At 41.8% G+C, this 22,231-nt stretch overlaps 1 protein-coding gene across 1 annotated transcript in view; it reads left to right on the forward strand.

The window, feature by feature from the left end:
• Positions 1 to 22,231, forward strand: part of Washc4 (WASH complex subunit 4) — a 47,829-nt gene that overhangs the window by 8,772 nt on the left and 16,826 nt on the right. Inside the window, exons 8-22 of the mRNA XM_050145549.1 lie at positions 1,228 to 1,270; positions 1,662 to 1,765; positions 2,515 to 2,635; positions 4,627 to 4,750; positions 4,851 to 4,978; positions 6,095 to 6,255; positions 9,418 to 9,544; positions 12,797 to 12,922; positions 15,037 to 15,144; positions 15,787 to 15,933; positions 16,027 to 16,106; positions 17,426 to 17,531; positions 18,107 to 18,223; positions 19,484 to 19,652; positions 20,324 to 20,478. Coding sequence (XP_050001506.1) covers positions 1,228 to 1,270; positions 1,662 to 1,765; positions 2,515 to 2,635; positions 4,627 to 4,750; positions 4,851 to 4,978; positions 6,095 to 6,255; positions 9,418 to 9,544; positions 12,797 to 12,922; positions 15,037 to 15,144; positions 15,787 to 15,933; positions 16,027 to 16,106; positions 17,426 to 17,531; positions 18,107 to 18,223; positions 19,484 to 19,652; positions 20,324 to 20,478 — 1,816 coding nt within the window. The remainder of the gene's footprint in view (positions 1 to 1,227; positions 1,271 to 1,661; positions 1,766 to 2,514; positions 2,636 to 4,626; positions 4,751 to 4,850; positions 4,979 to 6,094; positions 6,256 to 9,417; positions 9,545 to 12,796; positions 12,923 to 15,036; positions 15,145 to 15,786; positions 15,934 to 16,026; positions 16,107 to 17,425; positions 17,532 to 18,106; positions 18,224 to 19,483; positions 19,653 to 20,323; positions 20,479 to 22,231) is intronic.

Genomic DNA, 22,231 nt, shown 5'->3' on the forward strand with positions numbered 1-22,231 from the left:
GGAGCGAGTGTAGGCAGTCTACACTGAAAAAGAACTTAAAATTCTAATGATCTTCCAGATCGACCCTAAATTAAGAACTGATCAAATTTCCATTGCCCTTGCTGTTCTTATCACCATAAATTACATCTAACCTTTGGCAGTTCTTGGTATTTTTCTACATCTGTTGTACCGCTATTGAGGGATGTGACTCATACTTCAGTGAGAGCCAAGACCCAGAGGTGGCATTACCACGATCTCACGGCAGCTCTGGTACTGTTCCTGTGGTCAGCAGTCCATTTGTTGTTCCTGCTGTACCACGCTGTGAGGGGGTAGAGGACATTTATCACCTCACTCTCGGGGACGTCTGGTCAGTTTGCTGTCTTTTTTTTTTTTTTTTAGTATTTATTTATTTATTTATTTATTTATTTATTTATTTATTTATTTATTTATTTATTTATTTATTATGTATGCAATATTCCGTATGCATGTATGCCTGCAGGCCAAAGAGTGCACCAGATCTCATTAGAGATGGTTGTGAGCCACCATGTGGTTGCTGGGAATTGAACTCAGGACCTCTGGAAGAGCAGGCGGTGTTCTTAACCACTGAGCCATCTCTCCAGCTCCTCAGTTTGCTGTCTTTATGTATTCTGGCTCTTCACCAGGAGCAAAGGATGGCAGTCCCCTCCCCCACTCAGTGCAGAGGATGGTAGCCCCAGATCTCCACACACACCCCCACTACCTGGGGACTCTTCCTCGTTCCTGCTATAGAAAGATAATAGTTAAATATTTTGTTCAACTTTAGATGTGCGTCCTGTATTCTGGAATACTTCATATGTAGTTTGATATTTAAGAACTATATTGATTAAGTTCAGAAGGAAGTAAGTGGTGTAACCCTAGAGGGTGTGGTTCATTGCTTCTTAGCAGGAGTGAGAACTGAAGGAGTTTGGCTTGTTCTTAGGACTCTCCAGGTGCCAGTTTTGGTAGAGTGAACAGATAATAGTTGCTAACTGAGAGACTCATAATTCATCAGTGTGCTTCCTCTACTTCTATGCCAAGGCTCATCCTTTAGGGTTAAGAAACTCAGGTCATTGGCCAGTTGTCAGGTCTTTACCCGTGAGTGCCACATAGCAGGCGTAGCCCAGACAAGTCAGAGTTTCTGCTCCTGTATTGGTTTCTTGAATTTAGAATGAACTGTAACCATAAAGGTGTTTTTTTTTTTTTTTAAACTTTGGTATTGTTTTCTCATAGGATAGGACCCAAAATTATAGAGACAACTGGAGTTCATTTTCAGGTAAAAGTTAATTTTTCTATTTTATTTTGGAATTTGTATAAGAAGTGTGATAATGCTAGCATCTCCACCCCTGTTCTTGTGTTCCCTTCGTCCATGCAGTTGTCAAGGCATCTTACTCTGCACTGCCTCTTGTAGTTTTTCCCGGTAGTGTTCCGTGCAGATTTTCTGTTGCCAGTGAACAAATCTGCAGCGTCACAATTAAGGAAGAAATATTAGGTAAAATATATTGTATTTAGGCTAGTACCATTTGAAGCTCAGAACTGTAGTTAATAAGCCAATTGGTGCCTCCTTTTACCAATTTAATAATAAACCCACATGTGTTTTTCTTTAAAAGTTCACATGAGACTTCTAACGAGTGACTAAATGATAATCATTAAAGGTTTTTTGACAGACTATGTATGAGCACTTGGGAGAACTGCTAACAGTTTTACTTACCCTGGATGAAATTGTTGACAATCATGTCACACTGAAAGACCATTGGACCATGTACAAAAGGTACGCCCCCTAAAATACTTAGTTTGTACAGTTGATGTGTTAGCTTGGTAAAACTAAACAGTTACAAATTATTCAGATTCTTAACAAGACCTAGCGACTCTAATGAAAAGGAATTCATGTCCAATATATATTTTTATTTGTGTGTATGTGTTTATGTCTGCCTGTCTCCATGTGTGTCCGCACATGGGTCAATGCCTAGGGAGGCCAGAAGAGGGAGCTGGATTCCCTGGAGCCAGAGTCCCATGTTGTGAGCCACCTGATGGGAGCGCTGGGAACTGGGCTCAGGTTTCCTCTGCCGGGCTCAGCTCTTGAGTCACTGAACTGTTTCTCCAGCCCTGTGGTGTCCAGTAGTTTCATGAAGGCAGTCAGCCCCGCTGTTAGATGGGCTTTTGTGAGAGAGATGTGTGTGAGCATGCTCAGTGCTGCAGAAGCTTACAGGTTCCCCTTGGGGTTCTGTGCAAGTGAAAGTTTCTTCCTTGCATATCATTTATTTGATTACATACCCTGGAACACTCTTAAGTTTTTATTCAGTTTACAAGTTGTCACTGAATATTTGGTTAGTGCAGAGCAATAAGCAGCTGAATAAAGGCGATAAAAAGCATAAGAATTTCATTAACATTGCTCCATCCGTGTTTTCCAACGTGGAGAGCCGATGAAGGAATAGCAAATACAAAATTTTATTTACTGGAATATTTTTAGCTTTTAAGAATTTATTAGATAGATTTAAGCTCTTTCTTTAAATCTACAAGGTTACTGAAGTCTGTCCATCACAACCCTTCGAAATTTGGGATTCAGGAAGAAAAATTAAAGCCATTTGAAAAGTTCTTGCTGAAGTTGGAAGGGCAGTTACTTGATGGAATGATATTTCAGGTAAGAGATTGGTGCAGCTCCAAATTACGGGGGACACTTTTGTAGAATACTTTGAATTTCTTTACTTTTCTTTTTTGGTTTTTTTTTTTGTTTTGTTTTTGTTTTTTTGTTTTTTTTGAGACAGGGTTTCTCTGTGTAACAGCCCTGGCTGTCTGGAACTCACACTGTACACCAGGCTGGCCTTGACAGAGATACACCTGCCTCTGCCTCCTGAGTGCTGGGATTAAAGGAGTGTGCCACCACTGCCTGACTACTGACATTTCTTTTCTTTAGAAAGTGGTTTGACTTATAAAAAATTAATTATTAGTATATTAAAGTATAACTCAGTGTCTAATAATAAACAAAATAAAAAGTTACTTATAATGAGGGTTTTAAAATAAAACTATGCAAAAATATAAAATTGAATCAGGCATGGTGATACACTTTTATAGTTCCAGCACACAGGAAACTGTTCAAGACTTCAAGGCTAGACTGGTGTACAAAGTGAATTCTAGGTCATCTTGAGATACATAATGATATCCCATTTCAAAAACAAAGACAAAAATCTAAGACATAATTATTTGCATTATGTTTGTTACTAGCTTCTAGATTGAGATTTTTTAAGATTAAAAAATATTTGAAGGGCTGGAGATGCAGTTGAGTGGTGGGGCGTTCACTTTGGTATGCTCAGGGTCCTGGATTTAATCCCCAGATCTACAAAGAACAAATCAAAACCCTTAGCAAAGCCAAATAAAAGCTTAGTTAATTCCTCTACACTCAGTACATGTACACAGATGCGTGCCTTCTAAATTGAAACCAGCTAACATTAGTTAGAAACATCACTTCTATGTTCTCCCTATATGGACAGTACAGAAGCAGCACGTTGTCTTCCTCCCAGAAGGACCTTAGCAGCGCCGAGGGGTGGTGTCATCTCTGTCTGCTTCAGAGTTGTCTGTCTAGTTCTATATTATTACAATTTTAACAGATGGACCCAGCTCTTGGTTTTTAAAGTGGGTTTATCAGTCTCTTAGAGGCTTTGTTTTCTCTCTTGGGGACATTACACAGCGTATGCTAGGAGCTGGGTATTGTAACTCTGGCTACATTTGTACACAGAGTATGCTAGGAGTTGGGTATTGTAACTCTGGCTACATTTCTACACAGAGTATGCTAGGAGTTGGGTATTGTAACTCTGGCTACATTTCTACACAGAGTATGCTAGGAGCTGGGTATTGTGGCTCATGCCCATTATCTCCTAGTACTTGGGAAATTCAAGCAGGATTTTCATAATCTGAGGACAACTTGGGCTACAGAGTGAGACACTCACCAAAGGGGGAGGGGAGGAGAAATGCTAAGAAAGGAATTGTAATAACTAAGTGAACAGAAGCTCCTAAAGGGTACTCTTCACAAAAAGATGTAGCAGCTGGAGAGCTGACTCAGCAGTACTGCCTTGAAGAGGACGTGGGCTTGATTCCCAGCACCCATGTGGTGGCTCACAGCCATCAGTACCTCCAGTTGCAGGGTATCTGATACCCTCTTCTGGCCTCTATAGGCAGTTCATGCATGTAGTGCAGAGACATAAAAGCATAACACTTTTATACCTGCAAACTTTTAAAAATGCTTTCTGCTGGGTGTGGTGGAACACACTGTTAATCCCAGTGTTTGGGAGGCAGACACAGACAGATCCTTGAGTTCGAGGCCAGCCTGGCCTACATAACGGGTTCTAGGACAGCCAGGGCTACATAGACCCTTTCTCAAACAGACAGAAACCTCACCACTTTGCAGTACATCAGCAGTAATCCCTTCCGTTCATCTCTGATTCACTCAGATCTCCTCAGATGGGGTTAGAGTGCCGTGTGATGGTGCTCACTGTCAGTACATGCACATATCTTGTCAAAGGATTTAAATATTAAAGAGCATGAGACCCAGTGTAGTACCAAGTGGTTCATCTTACCTAGGTGTTTGCTCGTTTGTTCCCTAGAGACTGAATTTCTCTCTAAATGTTTCCTGTCTAGGCCTGTATTGAACAGCAGTTTGATTCCCTCAATGGAGGAATATCTGTGTCGAAAAACAGCACTTTTGCGGAAGAATTTGCACATAGCATTCGCTCAATTTTTGCAAACGTGGAAGCCAAACTTGGTAATGTAAATTTTGTGTTTGAGTGTTTATCAAGTTTACATGTCCTTAAAAGCCCAATTTACCTATCGTTGGTTCTGTTTTTCTGTTGTCCCTTTATAAGGTGAACCTTCTGAAATTGACCAGAGAGACAAGTATGTTGGAATTTGTGGGCTCTTTGTACTGCATTTTCAAATTTTTCGAACTGTTGATAAAAAGTTTTATAAGTCTTTATTGGATATTTGTAAGAAGGTAAGAACTTGAAACTTTTTATTTTCAATTTGTGATATAAGTTTGGATAAAACTAGATATCTAATAAAAGTGCTAATGAAAAGTTATTGAAAAAAGAATGTTACCTTTTATGAAATATAAAACTGTGTTAAAATAATAGAGCTGGGGAGCTGTCATCATGGATTAGTGCTTGTAGTAGTACATTGTGACGATTGGAGTGGAGGTTCCCAGAACTCATGGAAGTGAAGGCAGAGACCATATCTGGTAAGCTAGTGATAATACTGACATGTGTCCTAGAACTCTGGATGACTAAAGTGGAGAGCAATGGGGAGAGACCCTCAGTGTCACGTGGGCTTCAATATATACATGTGCTCACATGTGTGTACCCACACACATGAAAAGGCATGCATGCACACCACACATACATGCAGAAATAAAACCATAGAGCTGAGAGTACACACATTCTTGAAGTGAGCAATGTGATAAATGAAAATAACTGCATTTCATGAATGTATGTGTGGGAGTGGTGTGTGTGTGTGTGTACGCGTGTGTGCGCGCGCACATTAACTTGTTTGCTTTATTTCTGAGATGAGGTCTTGCTGTGTAGTGCAGGCTGGCCTCAGTCTCAGCAATCCTTTTGCCTCCACCTCCTCAGAGCTGTCATTGCAGGAGTGCACCCACACCCTGGTCACACTAGCATACTGTTAGTGCTCTCCACATGGCCTCCCTCTTCCTCTGATGTCTCCTCTTGTCCCTCCTTCCTGCTAGTAAAGTAGAAATATGTTACATTGTTTATTTTTGTCTTTGCTATTTCCATGATATGACTTGGTTTCATAACTGAAACTTCGTAGCACTATCAAATAATAACAGACCACAAGGTCCTTAAGGTTGTTGTAACTGTCTTTAAGGTTGTTTCTTTATATTTTATTAATATGCCCTGGCAATAGGTAAAGTCATGAAAGGTTGAATTTCATTTTGCTTCTTATATATTACTAATTATTGTGAAATCTGTGTTACTATTTAGTCAGAATAAAGTTGTCTCACCTCAGCTGTAGGCATGCTTTCATTCTTTCCACAACAGGACCCTTGGGGGAAGGTGCTTGGTAGTTATTTTGTCTCGAATCTCCTCCATTTCAGGTGCCAGCCATCACTTTAACTGCCAATATTATTTGGTTTCCTGATAATTTTCTGATTCATAAAATGCCAGCAGCTGCCAAACTTCTAGACAGAAAAAGTCTTCAAGCCATTAAAATACACAGGGATACCTTCCTGCAGCAGAAAGCTCAGTCACTTACCAAGTAAGTTCCGTATGTAACTGTGAAGGGGATGTTTGGTACCTGTATTGGAAGTGCTTGAGTCCACAGGTGACGTGTTCTCACTAACACTCTGCAGTCTCCAGGGTGGGTCTTTGGTTTTCACTGTATTAATTTGTCTAGTGTGAAAGGTGTGCTTGTGTAAAAGACAAGATAGCTTACAGGAGTCCATTCTCTTCTTCTACTGTGTGGGTGCTTGGACCCAGACTCTGGTCCTCAGGCTTGTGTGGCAGGTGCTGTCAGCGAACCTCCAGATCCCAGATTTTCTAAGAACTTTCGCTTCTCTTTTTTAAACTATTTTGGATTTTGTGTGTGTGTGTTTGTGTATTATCCGCCTATTTGGATCCCTGTATCAAACCTAGTTTGTTAGGTTTGGTGGTAGTGCCTTTACCTATTGAGCCATCTCCCAGGCTAGAACTATCTTTTTATTTAAGCTTTATGAAAGCTAATGTGTGCAGATATCAAAAGTCCCAAAAGCTAAAATTTAAAAGTAATTTTTTCTAACTCAATTCTTTCCTGTAATTCAGTCCTGCTTCTAGAAAGACAACTTTTTTTTTCTTCTGAGTCTTCTCTCTCTACTATGATACTAGATGTTGAATCCAGGACCTCGTGCAGTTCTAGGCAAGCGTGTCCCCAAACTATATTCTTAGTCCTTTTATTTGTGTATTTTTATTTTTATTTTTTTTGGTTTTTCGAGACAGGGTTTCTCTGTGGCTTTGGAGCCTGTCTTGGAACTAGCTCTTGTAGACCAGGCTGGCCTCAAACTCACAGAGATCCGCCTGCCTCTGCCTCCCAAGTGCTGGGATTAAAGGCGTGCGCCACCATCGCCCGGCTTATTTGTGTATTTTTAATTTTATACTATGTACCCTTTCAATAATGTATAAAACAAAATTATACAAAGAGCCCCAATGTTAACCATCATGTTTAGTAGTTAACTGTGCATTCTGATTTGAGTACATTGCTAGCACGTTAACCTGGATGTGGTGTCATTGGAATGCAGCAGTATCCTGTCATTGGCCTTATGTTGGTCATGCATCTTATTACCTTCAATAGGAATGGGTGATTGGTGCGGAGCAATGGTGGGGCACACCTTTAATCTCAGTACTTGGGAGGTAGAGGCAGGAGGATCTCTGTGAGTTCTAGGCCAGCATGGTCTACAGAGTGAGCTTCAGTACAGCCAGGGCTACACAGAGAAACCCTGTCTTAAACAATACCCCCCCCACACACACACACAATAAAAAAGAAAGAAATGGATGATTGGCTAAAATTGGGCCTCTGCTGCACAAGGGAGAGGAAGACAAATGTCCAGCATATCTGAGAGCTGTTAAGCTATCTGAGGACTCCTGTGTCCTGTGGTTAATCATAGGTCAGTGGACAAAAATAGCTGATTTATGCAGTTCTGCTCAGGGCAGGAACCAGCACTGGGAGACAAGGTTTCCATTTAGATTCATGGTGAGGGTCTAAGCAGAAAGGCAGATGTCAGGTTTTAGTAGCAGTATGTTAACAACAACAACAACGAAAAAAACCAAAAAATGTTGTTGGTATTTTACCTCCTAAAAGTTTACCATTTTTCTGCAGTGATGGAGCTGTTAAAATGCTAGTACAAGCCTGGATTTATTAACAAGCAGTGCCCCGTTACAGACTTACTCCACCATGGCAGTTGGTACTTTCAGAGTTTCATTGATTTTCCCCTTTTTCCTTTCGAGACAGGATCTTGCTGTCTGGGTTGGTGTTTTCTGGAAAGCCCAGACTGGCCTCAAATTCTGCCACTCCTCTTGCATCAGCCTCCTAAGCATTAGGGCTATAGGTGTGTGTCATTGTGTCTAATGGACTGACTTTTTTTTAAGATTATAGCGGGCTAACTGATGTGTGGAGGGAGTGTGTGTGTGTGTGTGTGTGTGTGTGTGTGGTCTGTCTGCCTGTTGTGTTGCTAGAGATGGAGCTCAGGAGGTTCCACCTTTTAAGAGGGTGACAAACTGTAGGGTCTTGAGATGAGCTGGGTGATGACTGGGAAACATGTCTTCTCTTCTAAATCCATAAGGAGTCTGCAAATTTTAGAGAAATCTGAGGAAAATGTGTGTCTCTGAATGTTGAGAGGCAATCAGCTTCAGGAAGGCTCTAGAATGCTACACGAGACTTTGACGGGGAAGATGTCAGATAATAACCATCGTAGTTGCCAGCTTTTGGACCATTTCATGTTGTAGAAGGCATCATACAAAAGGCCAGCAGAGGGCCTCTGATCTCCTGGAGCTGGAGTTGTAACTCCAGTTGTGAGCTGCCAAGTAGGTGCTGAGAATTGAACTCAGGTTCTTTGCAAGAGCAGGAATTGCTCTTAACTGCTGAGCATCCCACCAGCCCCTGTGTCCACTGCTGAAGATGTTGTCCTTTCTCCTGTATTACTACAGTTGTCCCATAGGTGTCATCCTCACGATGGCTTATCTTTAACACAGCCAAAGTGATAGCCATCCTCTTAAACCCAGCCAGTGGCCATTCATCTCCAGTGGTTTCTCTTAAGGACTTGCTTTCCCCAAGGCCGTTTGTTCCCCAGGCCCTTCCCTTCTCTCCCACCCACCCTCTACCTCTGTTGTGCTTGTCTGTCCCCCTCCCTTTGTGCTCCAGCCACGCTGGGTGTTTGTTATTACCTAACTGCTGGGAACCTTTCCCTAAGTCTCAGGGCTTTTGCACTTGTTACCCACACCCCTTAAACTCTCTTCTTGTACATGTTTGCACATCTTACTTACTGATCTGGGTCTTGGCACAAAATCACCCACACTGTGAGTGTGCTGTGATTACCCTGTTTAAAATTATAGGACCACCCCAGGCCCTGGTCCTCCCCACAAGAAGCATTTATCACCTCACAGTTTAAAAATCACTTTGGCTTTAGTTATTGATTTATTGTGCATCTCTCCTTTCTAGCATATAAGCCTCATGGAGCCAGGTTTTCACCTGTTGTGTTCTCAGCACAGTAGTGTGTTAGTGCCCGGCTTGAATGGGCACTCAGTAAATGTGTGTAGGTTAAGTAACTTACATACGCTTATAGAACTTTTGTTGAAGGCCAGAAACCTACAGTTTAGTTTTGTCAGTGTGAAGCGATGGAAATATATTTTTGTTTGTGTTCTGAGTAACCTCAATGTTTTCCTTTGCTAGAGATGTGCAGTCTTACTACGTCTTTGTGAGCTCGTGGATGATGAAAATGGAGTCTATGTTGTCTAAAGAGCAGAGGATGGATAAGTTTGCTGAAGACCTCACCAATAGGTGTAATGTTTTTATACAGGTAGTCACATTTTCTTCTTAGAATCTTTTGGGTACAATTTCTTTTTTAATTTAATTTATAGAAGTTACAATGGACACAGATGTGAAAGGGAGGGGATCTGTTTTTGCATATCAAACAAATTGAGAGACTGGAGAGTCGGCTCAGTGGGTCAGAGCACTGGCTGCTCTTTCAGAGGCCCCCAGTTTTATTCCCAGCACCCATATGGTGCCTTAGAACCTCCTGTGCCTCTGGCCCCTGGGCAGCTGCATTTATGTTTGTTTACATGTGCGTGCGCACGCATACACACACACACAGTTTAAAATAAATAAAAGACGTTGTAAGAACCGCAAAAGTTGACTTCCTTAGGTTTCCTAGTGCAGCCATGTTGTGGGAACTTCTTCAGTCAGAGCCTTTAAGACACCAGCCCCCTTTGGTCATGGTCTCACCTACCATAAATGCAGTGAAAACCATGCTCGTGCCTCTTGGCTGCTGGATTCAGTTCCAGTTCCCAGTGCTCGTAGAGGACTGCAGATCGCTGCTACTCTTTCTGCGAGTTTATCCCCAAATAAACAAATCTTTTATATACTCTTTGCTGAGTGGTTGTGGAACTCTTGTGCGCCAACACAGCCATTCAGAGCTCTGTGCTTTTAAGCAGGACTTTGTAGCTGGGTCCTATAAGTTAGTACTTTAAAATGTTCATTCTGGTTCAAAATACCTGAACATTTTATTGTAACTTAACTTTGACATTTAGATTGTTTTTATTAATTTATTGTGTGTTTGGTAGCGTATATTCATGTAGAAGCAGAGGCCTGCCTGTGGGGTTTGTTCTCTCCTTTCTTCATGTGGTCCTGAAGCTCAGAATCAGGCCATCAGGCTTGATGGCAGCTGCCTTTACCTGCTAAGCCATTTGACAGTGCCCTTTGGGGGTTTGAAAGGTACTTATAAACGTGCACACTTTTAATTCCAGCACCCAGGAGGCAGAGGCAGGTGGATCTCTTGCAAGTTTGGCCAGTCTGGTCTAGAGAGCAAGTTCCAGGACAGCCAGGCCTGCACAGAGAAACCCTGTCTCCAAAACAACAACAAAAGATACTTCTCTCTCTCTCTCTCTCTCTCTCTCTCTCTCTCTCTCTTTCCCCCTCCCTCCCTCCCTCTTTTCTTCCTTCCTTCCTTCCTTCCTTCCTTCCTTTCCAGATATATGAGGATTTCTTTTATCTTTTATATTTTTTAAATTACATGTATCTATCTTGTGTATGTGCACTTAAGGGGTCACAGTACAGATGTGGAAATAAGGATACTGGTGGAAGTTGGTTCTCCTTCACCACATGGATCCCAGGCATTGAACTCAGGTTGTCAGGCTTGGCAGCAGGGACCTTACCTACTGAGCCATTGTGCTTTATTCATAATAGCCACAAATTGGAAATACCCTAGGAGACCCTCAATAGAAGAGTAGAAACGAAATCGTGCATTTAGACAATGGGATATTACTCAGCCATTAAGAAAAATGAAATTTGCAGATAAATAATTGGAATTAGAAAAAAAATGATCTGAGTGAGGTAACCCAGACCCCCGAAGGACAAGTACTGTATATTTAATCTTTTATTTGGGTGCTAGCTTTTAAATGTTTGGCATGTGTTCTACAATCTGAATAACCACAGAGGTCAGGTACCGGGACGGGAGAGGAGGACCTCCCAAGGAAGGGGAAATAGAATGTAGTATTGTGGATTGGTGAAGGGGAAACTAGAATAAGAGAATTAACTTAGAGACTGTGGTACTGTGACACATAAGACCTGTGTAGTTTCCCCAAGAGGGAACCCCAGCACTGAGATGGCAAAGTCAAATCAGGACCCCCCTAGCCGAGAAGCTGTTTGTCACTGATACCAGCTGGCAGAAGGAGAAATCAGTTTTCCCCAGTGAGTGGCACTGGGAATACCAGCCACACTCCAGGGCAGGCCCCGTGCTCAGGAGTTGTTGGCCAGAGTTGACAAACTCCGTGATTGTGCTTTTTGTTTTGGCTTTTTTTAATTTGATGGAGAGAGAACATAAGTTGGGTGGGGAGGGAACTGGGGAGAACTAGAGGAGGGGAAAACATGATCAAAATATCGTATGAAAATTTGTTTTAATTTAAAAAGAAACTGAAGAAAAAAATAAATATGAAGTTTTAAATCCTTTGGAGACTTAAATGAAACATGTGAGGGACTAGAAAGATGGCTCAGCAGTTAAAAGAGCTTGTTACTTTTCCAGAGGACCTGAGTTCAGTTTCCATCACCCAACTCTATGTTCACAGCTTACTACCATCTGTAACTCCAGCTCCGACAGATCCAGTGACCTCTTCTGGCTTCTGCACACACCTGCACACATGTGCACAGAAGTTTAAATATAAACTCATCCACCGTCTGTTTATTATTTACTCTTATTTCTCTGAGTTTAGCAGCATTCCAGAACACTTCTAAGCTTCAGAAGACTTATTCTGTCACAAACAAATGGGGACAGAAGGTGGATGAACAGACAGATGTGGACGGTGGGATTGGTTAGAGCAGTGGCTCCTTCCCAGTGCTGTGGCCCTGTGACACTCATGTTGTGGAGACCACCAGGCATAACTTCAGTTTTGTTGCTGCTTCACAAGTGCAGCTTTACCACTGTTAGGAATCGTAACGTAAATGTGTGATGTGGCCGTAAGAAGCACTGGTCTAGGCAGAGGAAGGTGGGCGGTCCTGGTGCTCAGAAGTTCCTTTGTGTGCCTGCATAAAGGAAGCCTCCTCTCGGGTCTCAGTCCTCACTCGGCTCCCTGCTCTGGTGTCAGCAGTGAAGAGGAGGAGGAGTTATCAGATGTGTCCCTGGCACACACAACCCATTTTACTGAGAGGTTTTCTTACTTAAGTGAAAAGATGTTTAAAAGCCGGTATTCATTGCATCAACAGTGCAAATGTCTGGTGTTTGATAGCCCAGGGAACTGTTAAGGGCAGTTTTGAAAGTCAGTGTGGTGTTTTGTCAGGAAGAGTAATTCTGATTCTTTAAGAATTGACTTCTAAAGGGACTTTGAGTGTTTGGAGAGATGACTCAGAGAAGAGCACTGTGCTCTTCCAGAGGACCCACGTTTAATTCCAGCAGCTCACAACTGCGTATAACACCAGTTCCGAGAGATCCAACACCCCCTCTGTTGCACAGACACATAAAATAATAATAGAAATATCAGTTATTGGTATGCTTACATGCATAGAGAACAAAGTCTGGATAAAGCCTGTGATTGTGCTCAGTGTTTATTTTCTTTTGTAGGGCTTCCTCTATGCATATAGTATTAGTACCATCATTAAAACCACAATGAATCTCTACTTGTCCATGCAGAAGCCTATGACCAAAACCTCAGTGAAGGCACTGTGCAGGCTCATTGAGCTTCTCAAGGTAAGTCCGTGCTGTGCTATCTGCCTCCGTGACTGGACAAGAGAGTGCTTGTGGTTATGTCAGCACAGACAGGAGAAAGGGAACTTAAAATTGAAAGAAAACACTGAGAAATGACCATGAATGATAGATAATACAGGCGTTTCTTTATGCATTGATCGCCTCAGCACCCAGCCTGGCTCACCTTAGATGTGCTCAGATTGGTACTCCCTGATGTAATCGCTGTTTAGCCGACAGACGGGAAACCAAATAGCGCAAAGCCTCACTGAGTACTCTCCCGAAAGTGAGAACTGGGTGTGGACCTGCGTCTACAGTACTGTAAAATGGAGAGAATTGAGGACTGTGTCTAAGTCTTCATTGGCAGCTAATCTCAACAGATGGGGAGAGTGCGCCTCGTTGTTAATAGACAAGTTGCATGTGCTAATATTTGTGCCATAGACCCATTATTTAGAAGTGTCCATACGAAATGAGATCAGTTTACATGACACTGTTCATTGTAGTTTAGAGAAAGCACTGTGGTTTTGTTAGGAAGCAGTGTTCTGACAGAGGTGATCATGTGACTTCAGACTTGGTGCACTTAAGGAATAAAATGTTTCTTAGCATCAATCCTTGTAGACAAAAGAGACCAGCTATGAAATTAAGATTCAGATTTGTTGGTAAGTTTCTAGTAAACAAAAAGAAAATTTTATTTACTTAGAATTCTTTTTTTCTTTATTTTTAAAGCTGTGTTACCAAGTATTTTTTTGCTTTCCTCTGAGATGGGGTCTCACTGTATATCAGTGTCTTAGTTAGGGTTACTGTGGCTGTGATGAAACACCATGACCAAAAATGTTTATTTCATTCTCAGTTTTACATAACAGTTCATCAGAAACAGTGAGGGCAGGAACCAACGCAGGGCAGGAACCTGGAGGCAGGAGCTGATGCAGAGGCCATGGAGGGGTGATGCTACTTGACTTGTTTCCCGTGGCTTGCTCAGCCTGCTTTCTTATAGAACCCAGGACCACCAGCCAGGGATGGTACCTCCCACAGTGGGCTGGGCCCTTCCCCTTCAATCACTAATTAAGAAAATGCCCTCCAACAGGATTTATTCTCTCAGTTGAGATTTCTTCCTTTCAGATGACTCTTGCTCGAGTCAAAGTGACATAAAACCAGCCAGCACACTCATGGCAGTTCTCCTGCCTCACCCTTCTGAAGACGGGTATAGGCCTGTTTCACCATACCCGCTCTTAAGTCTTTAGTAGGTACAAGTTGTTTTGACAGTTTTTAATAATCAGCACTTAATAGTTAGTGGTAGTGACTTTTTTTTAACTTCCTATTTGGGGAAAAAAAAAAAAAAGAAAAACAACCCATACTTGCTTTTATTTTGGTTTTCTGTTGTTTGTGCAAAACAAACAAAACCATATCATTGGGTCATGTGGAATCTGGAGTGGAATCATGGAAGAGGGTTCCAGTGTCGTTCAGTAGATATCTTTCTCAAGCATGCCTGTCTTTTCCATCATTATGCTTGTGCCGTTTCGTCTGTCTGTCTGTCTGTAGGGCCAGAGCTCAACCTTAGATGTTGATTGAGTTGTGTTTTTTTTCCAAGACAGGGTTTCTCTGTAGCTTTGGAGCCTGTCCTGGAATTCACACTGTAGACCAGGCTGGCCTCGAACTCACAGAGATCCACCTGGCTCTGCCTCCTGAGTGCTGGAATTAAAGTTGTGCACCACCACCGTCTGGCTGATTGATTTTATTTTGAAGCTGTTTTTTGTTTGTTTGTTTGTTTGTTTTAAAGACAGGGTCCTAGGGCTTACAAAAGAGGCTAGCAAGCCCCAGGAATCCTCCTATCTGCCTTCTAAGCACTGGGGTTGTAAGCTTGTACCCCCATGCTTGGACATTTTTACCTAGATGTGGGAAATCAGACTTGGTTTTCATGCCTTTGAGGTAAACAAGCACTTGAAGACTGAACCGTCTCTGCAGCCTCAGGTTTGTTTGTGTTCGTGTGTGTTTTGATATTTGCCCCCCACCAGTCTCATTTACAGATTTCTTCCTTTGCTTAGAGTCATGAAGGTTTTCTCTAATGATTTTGCTTGTAAATTTTAAGTTAATTTTTCCTGAGTTCCTTTTGTTTCTTTTAGGCAATAGAGCATATGTTCTACAGGAGAAGCATGGTCGTGGCGGATTCAGTGTCACATATAACCCAACACCTTCAACATCAGGCTCTTAATTCTATTGCTGTAGCCAAGGTATGCAGATTACTGTGTTCTCTGTGCTTGGCGTAACTAAACTACTGTTCTTCTGTTCTATCTGCATTTCCTGATTTAGCCTCTTTATTTTGTTCCTGCAGTGGATTATTTCTGTAGTGCTTTATCCATTGCATTTTGTAATCTTTAGGGTTACCTGAATTGTACCAGAGAATAATTATAATCTCTGGGAAATGACCATGAATGATAATACAGGCGTTTCTTTATGCAGGGTGTGCGTGGATCGCCTCAGCACTCAGCCTGGCTCACCTTAAATATGCTCAGATTGCTACTCCCTGATGTAATTGGCAGTCAGAGGAAACCATCTAGCCCAAAGCCTAGTTTGTCATAAAGCCTGGGTGTTCATGAACTTACTGAGTGCTCTTCCAAAAGTGAGAACTGGGTCTACATCACTGTAGAGTGGAGAGAATTGAGGACTGCCTGTGTCTAAATCTTGTTAGATGAATGTGACTGTGTTTAGGCCCCGCATCCGCTGCCCTGGCAGTGCTGAGAGGCAGTTACGGAGCTGACTGAGAGCTCTGCTCCCGAGTGTGCCAGGGAGAACAGAATGGAGAACTGGCTTTTTCTCTTGGAACTTAACAATGTTAGAATTGAAACTTAATAATTTTCTGTTTGATCTTTAAGAAAAGAGTAATTTCAGACAAAAAGTATAGTGAACAGCGTCTTGATGTGCTGTCTGCTCTTGTTTTGGCCGAAAACACCCTAAACGGACCAAGTACGAAGCAACGGCGACTTATTGTTTCTTTGGCATTAAGTGTTGGCACACAAATGGTAAGTTTATTCCTCTGATTCACAGTTCATGTATTATTCTAAGAAATTTGTCCTTACTGTGTTAGACTTCGTGTTTTCCCTTCTCGCTGATAGAAAACCTTTAAAGACGAAGAGCTCTTTCCCCTTCAAGTGGTCATGAAAAAGCTGGATCTCATCAGTGAGCTCAGAGAACGGTAAGTAGAGCTGGGTGATGCCAGTCAGAACCCGAGCGACAGAACAGCCTTCCCCCTCTCCTCGTCCTCAACACTCCCCTCTGCCGGCCTCTGTTTTACTCTGTGGTCCAGGCTGGCCGCCCAGTGCTGAGATCACAGGCTGTGCCACCACGTTCAGCTCTTGTTCTCTCTGGCAGCGAGAATAGGCGTGAGTTCCACAGGGAGCATTAGTTGCTCTGTCCCCTATGTCTTCCAGCGCTGTCCTGCTCAGCCTTGCTTTCTCAGAGGCATGAGTCCTCTGGAAGATTGGCTCACACAAGACTGAACAGTGTCCTTCAGGGTACTGGGCAGGTTCTTTAACAATAATAAAATTGTTGTTATTTTATTGGTGTCACTCCTGGACACTCAGACTGCTGCTTTACAATAAAGCTTTGTTCGTTGCAAGCCACTGGAAGACTGTGACACACCATTTTATGTAGTTTTATATTTGGAGATGAACTTTGAAGTGCTGTCTCAGAGGCTGGCCGTTGGGCCAGACGGACTTGATGAAGGCTTGTTTTTGCAGGTGTTTGGGATGCTTTTCTAAATTTTTCTCATTAAGTGAGTGCAGGTTTCCTGAAGGTGGAACTATCGCGTTACAGCACAGTTTTCATTTAATGTTCACAATTTTCTCTGCTGTTCTGAGAAGCTGATATTTTTGTAGTTAGTGGAATTTAATTTTCAGTCCTTGAGAGAATTATGGACCTTTACTCTAAGTTACCTGGGGTAATTCTCTTCTCCTGTAAGGAGTTAGTAATTTGGTAGCAGAGACAATCTGTAGGCTCTATATGACAGGTTTATTTGGTCAAAAAAAGTACTGAGTCTCACTGTGTAGCCCTGGCTGTGTGGTCCAGACTGGCCCTCATCTGACAGAGGTCCTCCTCCTAAGAACTCGTGCTGAATAGAGAGAGCTGAGTGCACAAGAGTTGGAGAGCTAAGGAAACAGACCATGAGGGATACCAAGGTCTTTCCTTTTAAAATCTGTTTTTTAACTTTGGAGACAGGTAAGTTATACATGTAATACAGTATTATTTCAGATAATGCTGAAAATAAAGTAATTTTCAACTTACTTTAATAGTCTGAGTTTTTCAGCAGTCTTAAAACTAAAGCATGTTGAAATGTTTTATCACCTTTGCTCAATTTGAAAATGACTTTGTTTTATGACTTTGTTTGGTAATGTTGGGTGCAGTGATGCAGAGAATGTACAATGAGGAAGACAGATCTCTTCCCCTTAGAGTAAAGAAAGTCTTTCTTTTGTGTTGTTGAGGGGACCACTAATTACCTGTTACCTTATATTGTAGAGTCCAAACACAGTGTGACTGTTGTTTTTTATACTGGCATCGAGCTGTCTTCCCAATTTATTTAGATGATGTGTATGAAAATGCTGTTGATGCAGCTAGATTACATGTAAGTAAATAGTAATCTAAAAGAGTAAACATCATTTCTTGCCACTTTTAAGTTTCAAATAGGTCATTTGATTTAATAAACCGTCATAAAATTGACCTGCAATGATATTTCGAACATTGTTATTCATGTCCAATCAAGGTTTATATAGTCCATGGAAAATTGTGTATCAGTACTAATGAAATTGCTTGTTAACTCCTCTACATATGGTTAGCCATTCTAGGCTCACTGGATTGAGCTTGCCTCAATAGTCTGGATATTTATTGTTGCAGGCTGTTAGGTTACTCAGTTTCTTTATGGGAGAAAATGTGACCGAGTGCTTGTGCAGTAGACTAGTGAATGTCAGCTTTTCTCGTGTGTGTGTGTGTGTGTGTGTGTGTGTGTGTGTGTGTGCGCGCGCGCGCGCGCGCGCGCGCGCGTGCTTAAATCGTGTGTTTCAGGTTTTTAGAAAAATAAATCAGTCATAGAATAATATTCTTTTCCTTCAGGTCAGAGTTTTTGCCTTTGTAATTAGCCTTTACAGTGTTGTTTAGAATAATTCTGTTGCTTTCTAACCGGGTGTTTTAATTTCTTGACAGTACATGTTCAGTGCTTTACGAGACTGTGTACCTGCCATGATGCACTCAAGGCATTTAGAGTCCTGTGAGCTACTTCTGGATTGCTATGACAAGGAAATTATGGAAATTTTAAATGAGGTAAGATTGTGTTGAAGAGAAAGCTTGAGATCAGTACTTGGGAAGATAGGGAGCCTGAAGCCATCTCCACTGAATCAGAAATTATTTAAACAAACCTGGATTTTAATAAAGTGCACTTGTAATTCCAGCACTCAGGAGGTTGAGGCAGGAGGATTATGAGTTCCAGACCCTGACCCTTGTCTCAAGAAAGCCCAGACCAATTATTTATAAATTATAAATTATTTATAAATAATTTTTGTTTGGAAAATGAGATTAAAAATATTCAGTGTGATGGAGTTACGAAAAATTTTATATGATATTATTCTTTTTTCGTTGTCCTGTGTTATGAAACCTTGCAAATGAATCTAAATATTAATTAAAAATAAAATAAATAACTGGTAATAAATGTAACTCTGATAGGAAAAGACGATTGATTTAGTTACCTGACAATGAATTGTGTGTGTGTTTTAATGTGTGTAGTTTGTATGTTTGTGTGTGTTGTCTCTCTGTGCACCTGTGCTGTGGTGCAAGCGTCCTCACAGAGACCAACCTGGGGTGTCTGTCCTTGTTTTGAGGCAGGACGGGCAATCCACAAACCAGGCCAGTTTGCTGTAGAGCTTGGGGTATTTATTCTCTTGTTCACTGTCTTATGCTCAGATCCGGCTCAAACTATTGCATCTGACTTTAGCAGTGTTCTGGGGGTCTAAACTCAGGTCCTCACACTTGTTTACAAGTGCTTTGGATCTGCCTATTCATTCCCAAAGTCCTCATGGTTTAGGAGAATTTGTTCATATGTACTTTGTGTGTATCTTCGTTGCTTGTACGTGTGCATGTGCACCATGTGCGTGCTGCCCTGTGATTGTTAATGATAATTCTAAGGCAATCTATTTTCTTTGTTGCATATTGCAGGATCCTTTTTTACTGCTGCTTTCCACAAATTTTATGCTTTATATTACATATTCATGTGCCTTATAGTGAAGCCATTGGTCATGCTATTTTTCATGAGAATTAAATTTAATTTCATGAATTAATTAAATTCATGAAAATGAAGCTTCAGTATTTAGCTGCCCCCTCCTGACTTAAAAAAAAAGTTACTAGTTTAAAAAGCAGGGTAATTTAGTTTTTCAAACAAAAATAAAATTTTACCATTGAGGGTTTAGCATCCTAAATCAGAAACTAGTTGGTCAGTTTCTCCTTGGTGCGCTGTGAAGGTCGAGGAATGGGCAGTAGGAGCACTGCAGTGGGTGTCGTCCTGAACAGCTCTCCATTCCTTCTGAGTAGCATTTGCTGGACAAGCTGTGCAAGGAGATTGAGAAGGACCTGCGGCTTTCTGTGCACACGCACTTGAAGCTGGACGACCGGAACCCCTTCCGAGTCGGCAGGAAAGACTTGGCCCTGTTCTTCTCTCTGAACCCAATTCGGTTCTTCAGTCGCTTCATTGATATTCGAGGTGAGTGCTTCCTGTGTCTCTTCTGACCTAGCAGCAGGAGACCTGGGGCCCTTGCCCCTCTCGTATTTCCTAGCTGTGTCCCTCTAGTGGCTAGTGCTCAGGCTTGCCCAGGGACCCGTCCGTAGCCCAGACAGACCTCAGACTCTGCTGCTGCTGATATACAGGTACAGCCCTCAACACACTGTTCTGTTGTTGTGGTTGTTTTTAAATTCTTTGAAGATAAGGTTCACCCTCTAGTTGAGACTAGTTTTGAACTTAATGCTCTTCCTGCTTCAGCCCACTGAGTGTTGAGCTTTGCACATTTTATCTATTTGTCCGTCCGTCCATCCATCCATCCATCCACCCACCCACCCACCCACCCATCCACCCATCCACCCATCCACCCATCCATCATTCGATCGATCATTTGAGACAGGGTTTCTCTGTAGATTTGGTGCCTGTCATGGAACTCACTTTGAAGACCAGGCTGGTCTTGAACTCACAGAGATCCACCTGCCTCTGCCTCCCCAGTGCTGGGATTAAAGGCGTGCGCCGCCACTACCCAACCCTAACACATTATTTTAAAGGAACAAATCAATTTTAAAATTATGTGGTGTTCTTTTCCTTTTTAGCTTCATTTCTCTTTTCCTGATCATGAATTAAACATGGCATTTTGTGGGTTTGTTTTGTAGCGTATGTAACTCACTACCTAGACAAGACTTTCTACAATCTCACAACAGTGGCCCTTCATGATTGGGCCACTTACAGCGAAATGAGGAATTTGGCTACTCAGCGCTATGGGTTGGTTATGACAGAGGCGCATCTTCCTAGCCAGACTCTGGAGCAGGTATGTGTACAGTTCCTGATGTGGTCAGACAACATGTCAGTATACATTCATGAAACCTCTTCTCTTTCTCGCTCACACATACTTCTTTTTAGAATCAGTTATTTTATGGGTATGAGTGTTTTGCCTGTATGTGAGTATCTGCACCATGTGAGTGTCGTCTGGTGCCTACAGAGGTCAGAAGAGGTCAGATCCTTGGAACTGAAGCATCTGTGGATGGTACTGCACCACCATGTGGGTTCTGGGAGCAAAACCAGGTTCTGCCTAAGGACAAGGCTCTTAACCACTGAGATAGCTCTACGTCTCCTTAATGTAGTTCTTAAGAAAAATTTTTGTTACATAAATCTCATATTTGATAAGGATAAAATATTAGATGATACTTAATGGGCTTTGCTAAAGAATTTATCATTGCCTTCCTGGGCATACTCTGTTCTGAGCATATGAAATAAATGCAGACATATATATACACACACACAGGCTTTTTAGGAATCTACTAAGATAGTGAGATGACTTCTACAGAATTCTTAAAAGTATAGACAAGGCTGGATTTTAAATGGGTGTAGTATATTAACTTTAACAAATTAGAAAAGCAGCTATCTAGTTATGTGTAAATTGCAAAGAAGCATTTGGTTTTGCTAATTCAATTAACCCATTTATAATGTGTCAGTATTTTATGAATGTAGCAATTTAGGGTTATTTTATGTATAATTCTTTTTAAAGTAATCATGTTAATATTTATCAAAAGAAACAGTTTGTCCCAAAATCTGAGTACCATAATTTTTCTTTAACCTGTTGTATTTATGGATTTTTTCCAGAATCGTTTTGTGCCTCTTTCGCTCATGTATTTGAGCATATAGAATATGTCGAGAGAATCCTGGATAATGAACCACGTCTAATGATTTAGTTCATAAGCTTATAGACTGGGGGAGATAAAACGTATGTGGAGAAACATCTGGGGGTAGCAAAGGTCCAATGTGTGAGTGTACTGTGGTGACACTTTGAGCACTGGTTAGCACAGCTGTAGAGTAAGGTGTGGTTTACCCCCAGTGTTGGGGAAGCATGCAGAGAAAGGAGGACTCTACCAGAGTTAAAGTGTTTGGTGGCTGGAGAGATAGCTTAGCATCCAGAGATTTACTTTTCTTGCAGTGGACCTGGGTTTGGGTCCCAGCACCTACATGCTCACAATGGTTTGTAACTTCAGTTCCATGGAATCCGGTGCCCTCTTCTCATCTTTGCAGGCACTTTCACGCAAGTAGTGGACAGACATATGTAGGCAAAACACCCATACACATAAAAAAGGTACACATGTATATACACATAAGTGTATACACGTGTGGCAAACACCTTTGATTCCAGTTCTGGGGAGGCAGAGGCAGTCAGATCTCTGAGTTTGAGGCCAGTCTGATCTACAGAGCAAGTTCCAGGAGAGCCAGGGATACACAGAAAAACACTGTCTTGAAAAACAAAACAAACATAAATGTGTATGTGTGTGTGTGTTTATAAAGTGATCTGGGGGCTGAAGACACAACTCAGCATTTGAGAGCATACACTGCTCTTGCAGAGGACCTGAGTTCTGCCTCTAGCACACCCATACCAGAGGGCTCACCGCTGTCTGTTAGTCCAGCTCTAGGTGATCTAGATGCACACCCCACACACTTTCATATGATTACAAAAATATAACCAAATCTTTAAAAGGGATCTGGTCTACTCAAAAGAAGCATAAACTTTTGAAATTAGACTTTCTAAAATTCCAGGT

The sequence above is a fragment of the Alexandromys fortis genome, unplaced genomic scaffold (genome assembly GCF_014885135.2).
Source record: "Alexandromys fortis isolate MF-2015 unplaced genomic scaffold, M_Fortis_MF-2015_v1.1 scaffold_50, whole genome shotgun sequence".
Taxonomy (NCBI): Eukaryota; Metazoa; Chordata; class Mammalia; order Rodentia; family Cricetidae; genus Alexandromys; species Alexandromys fortis.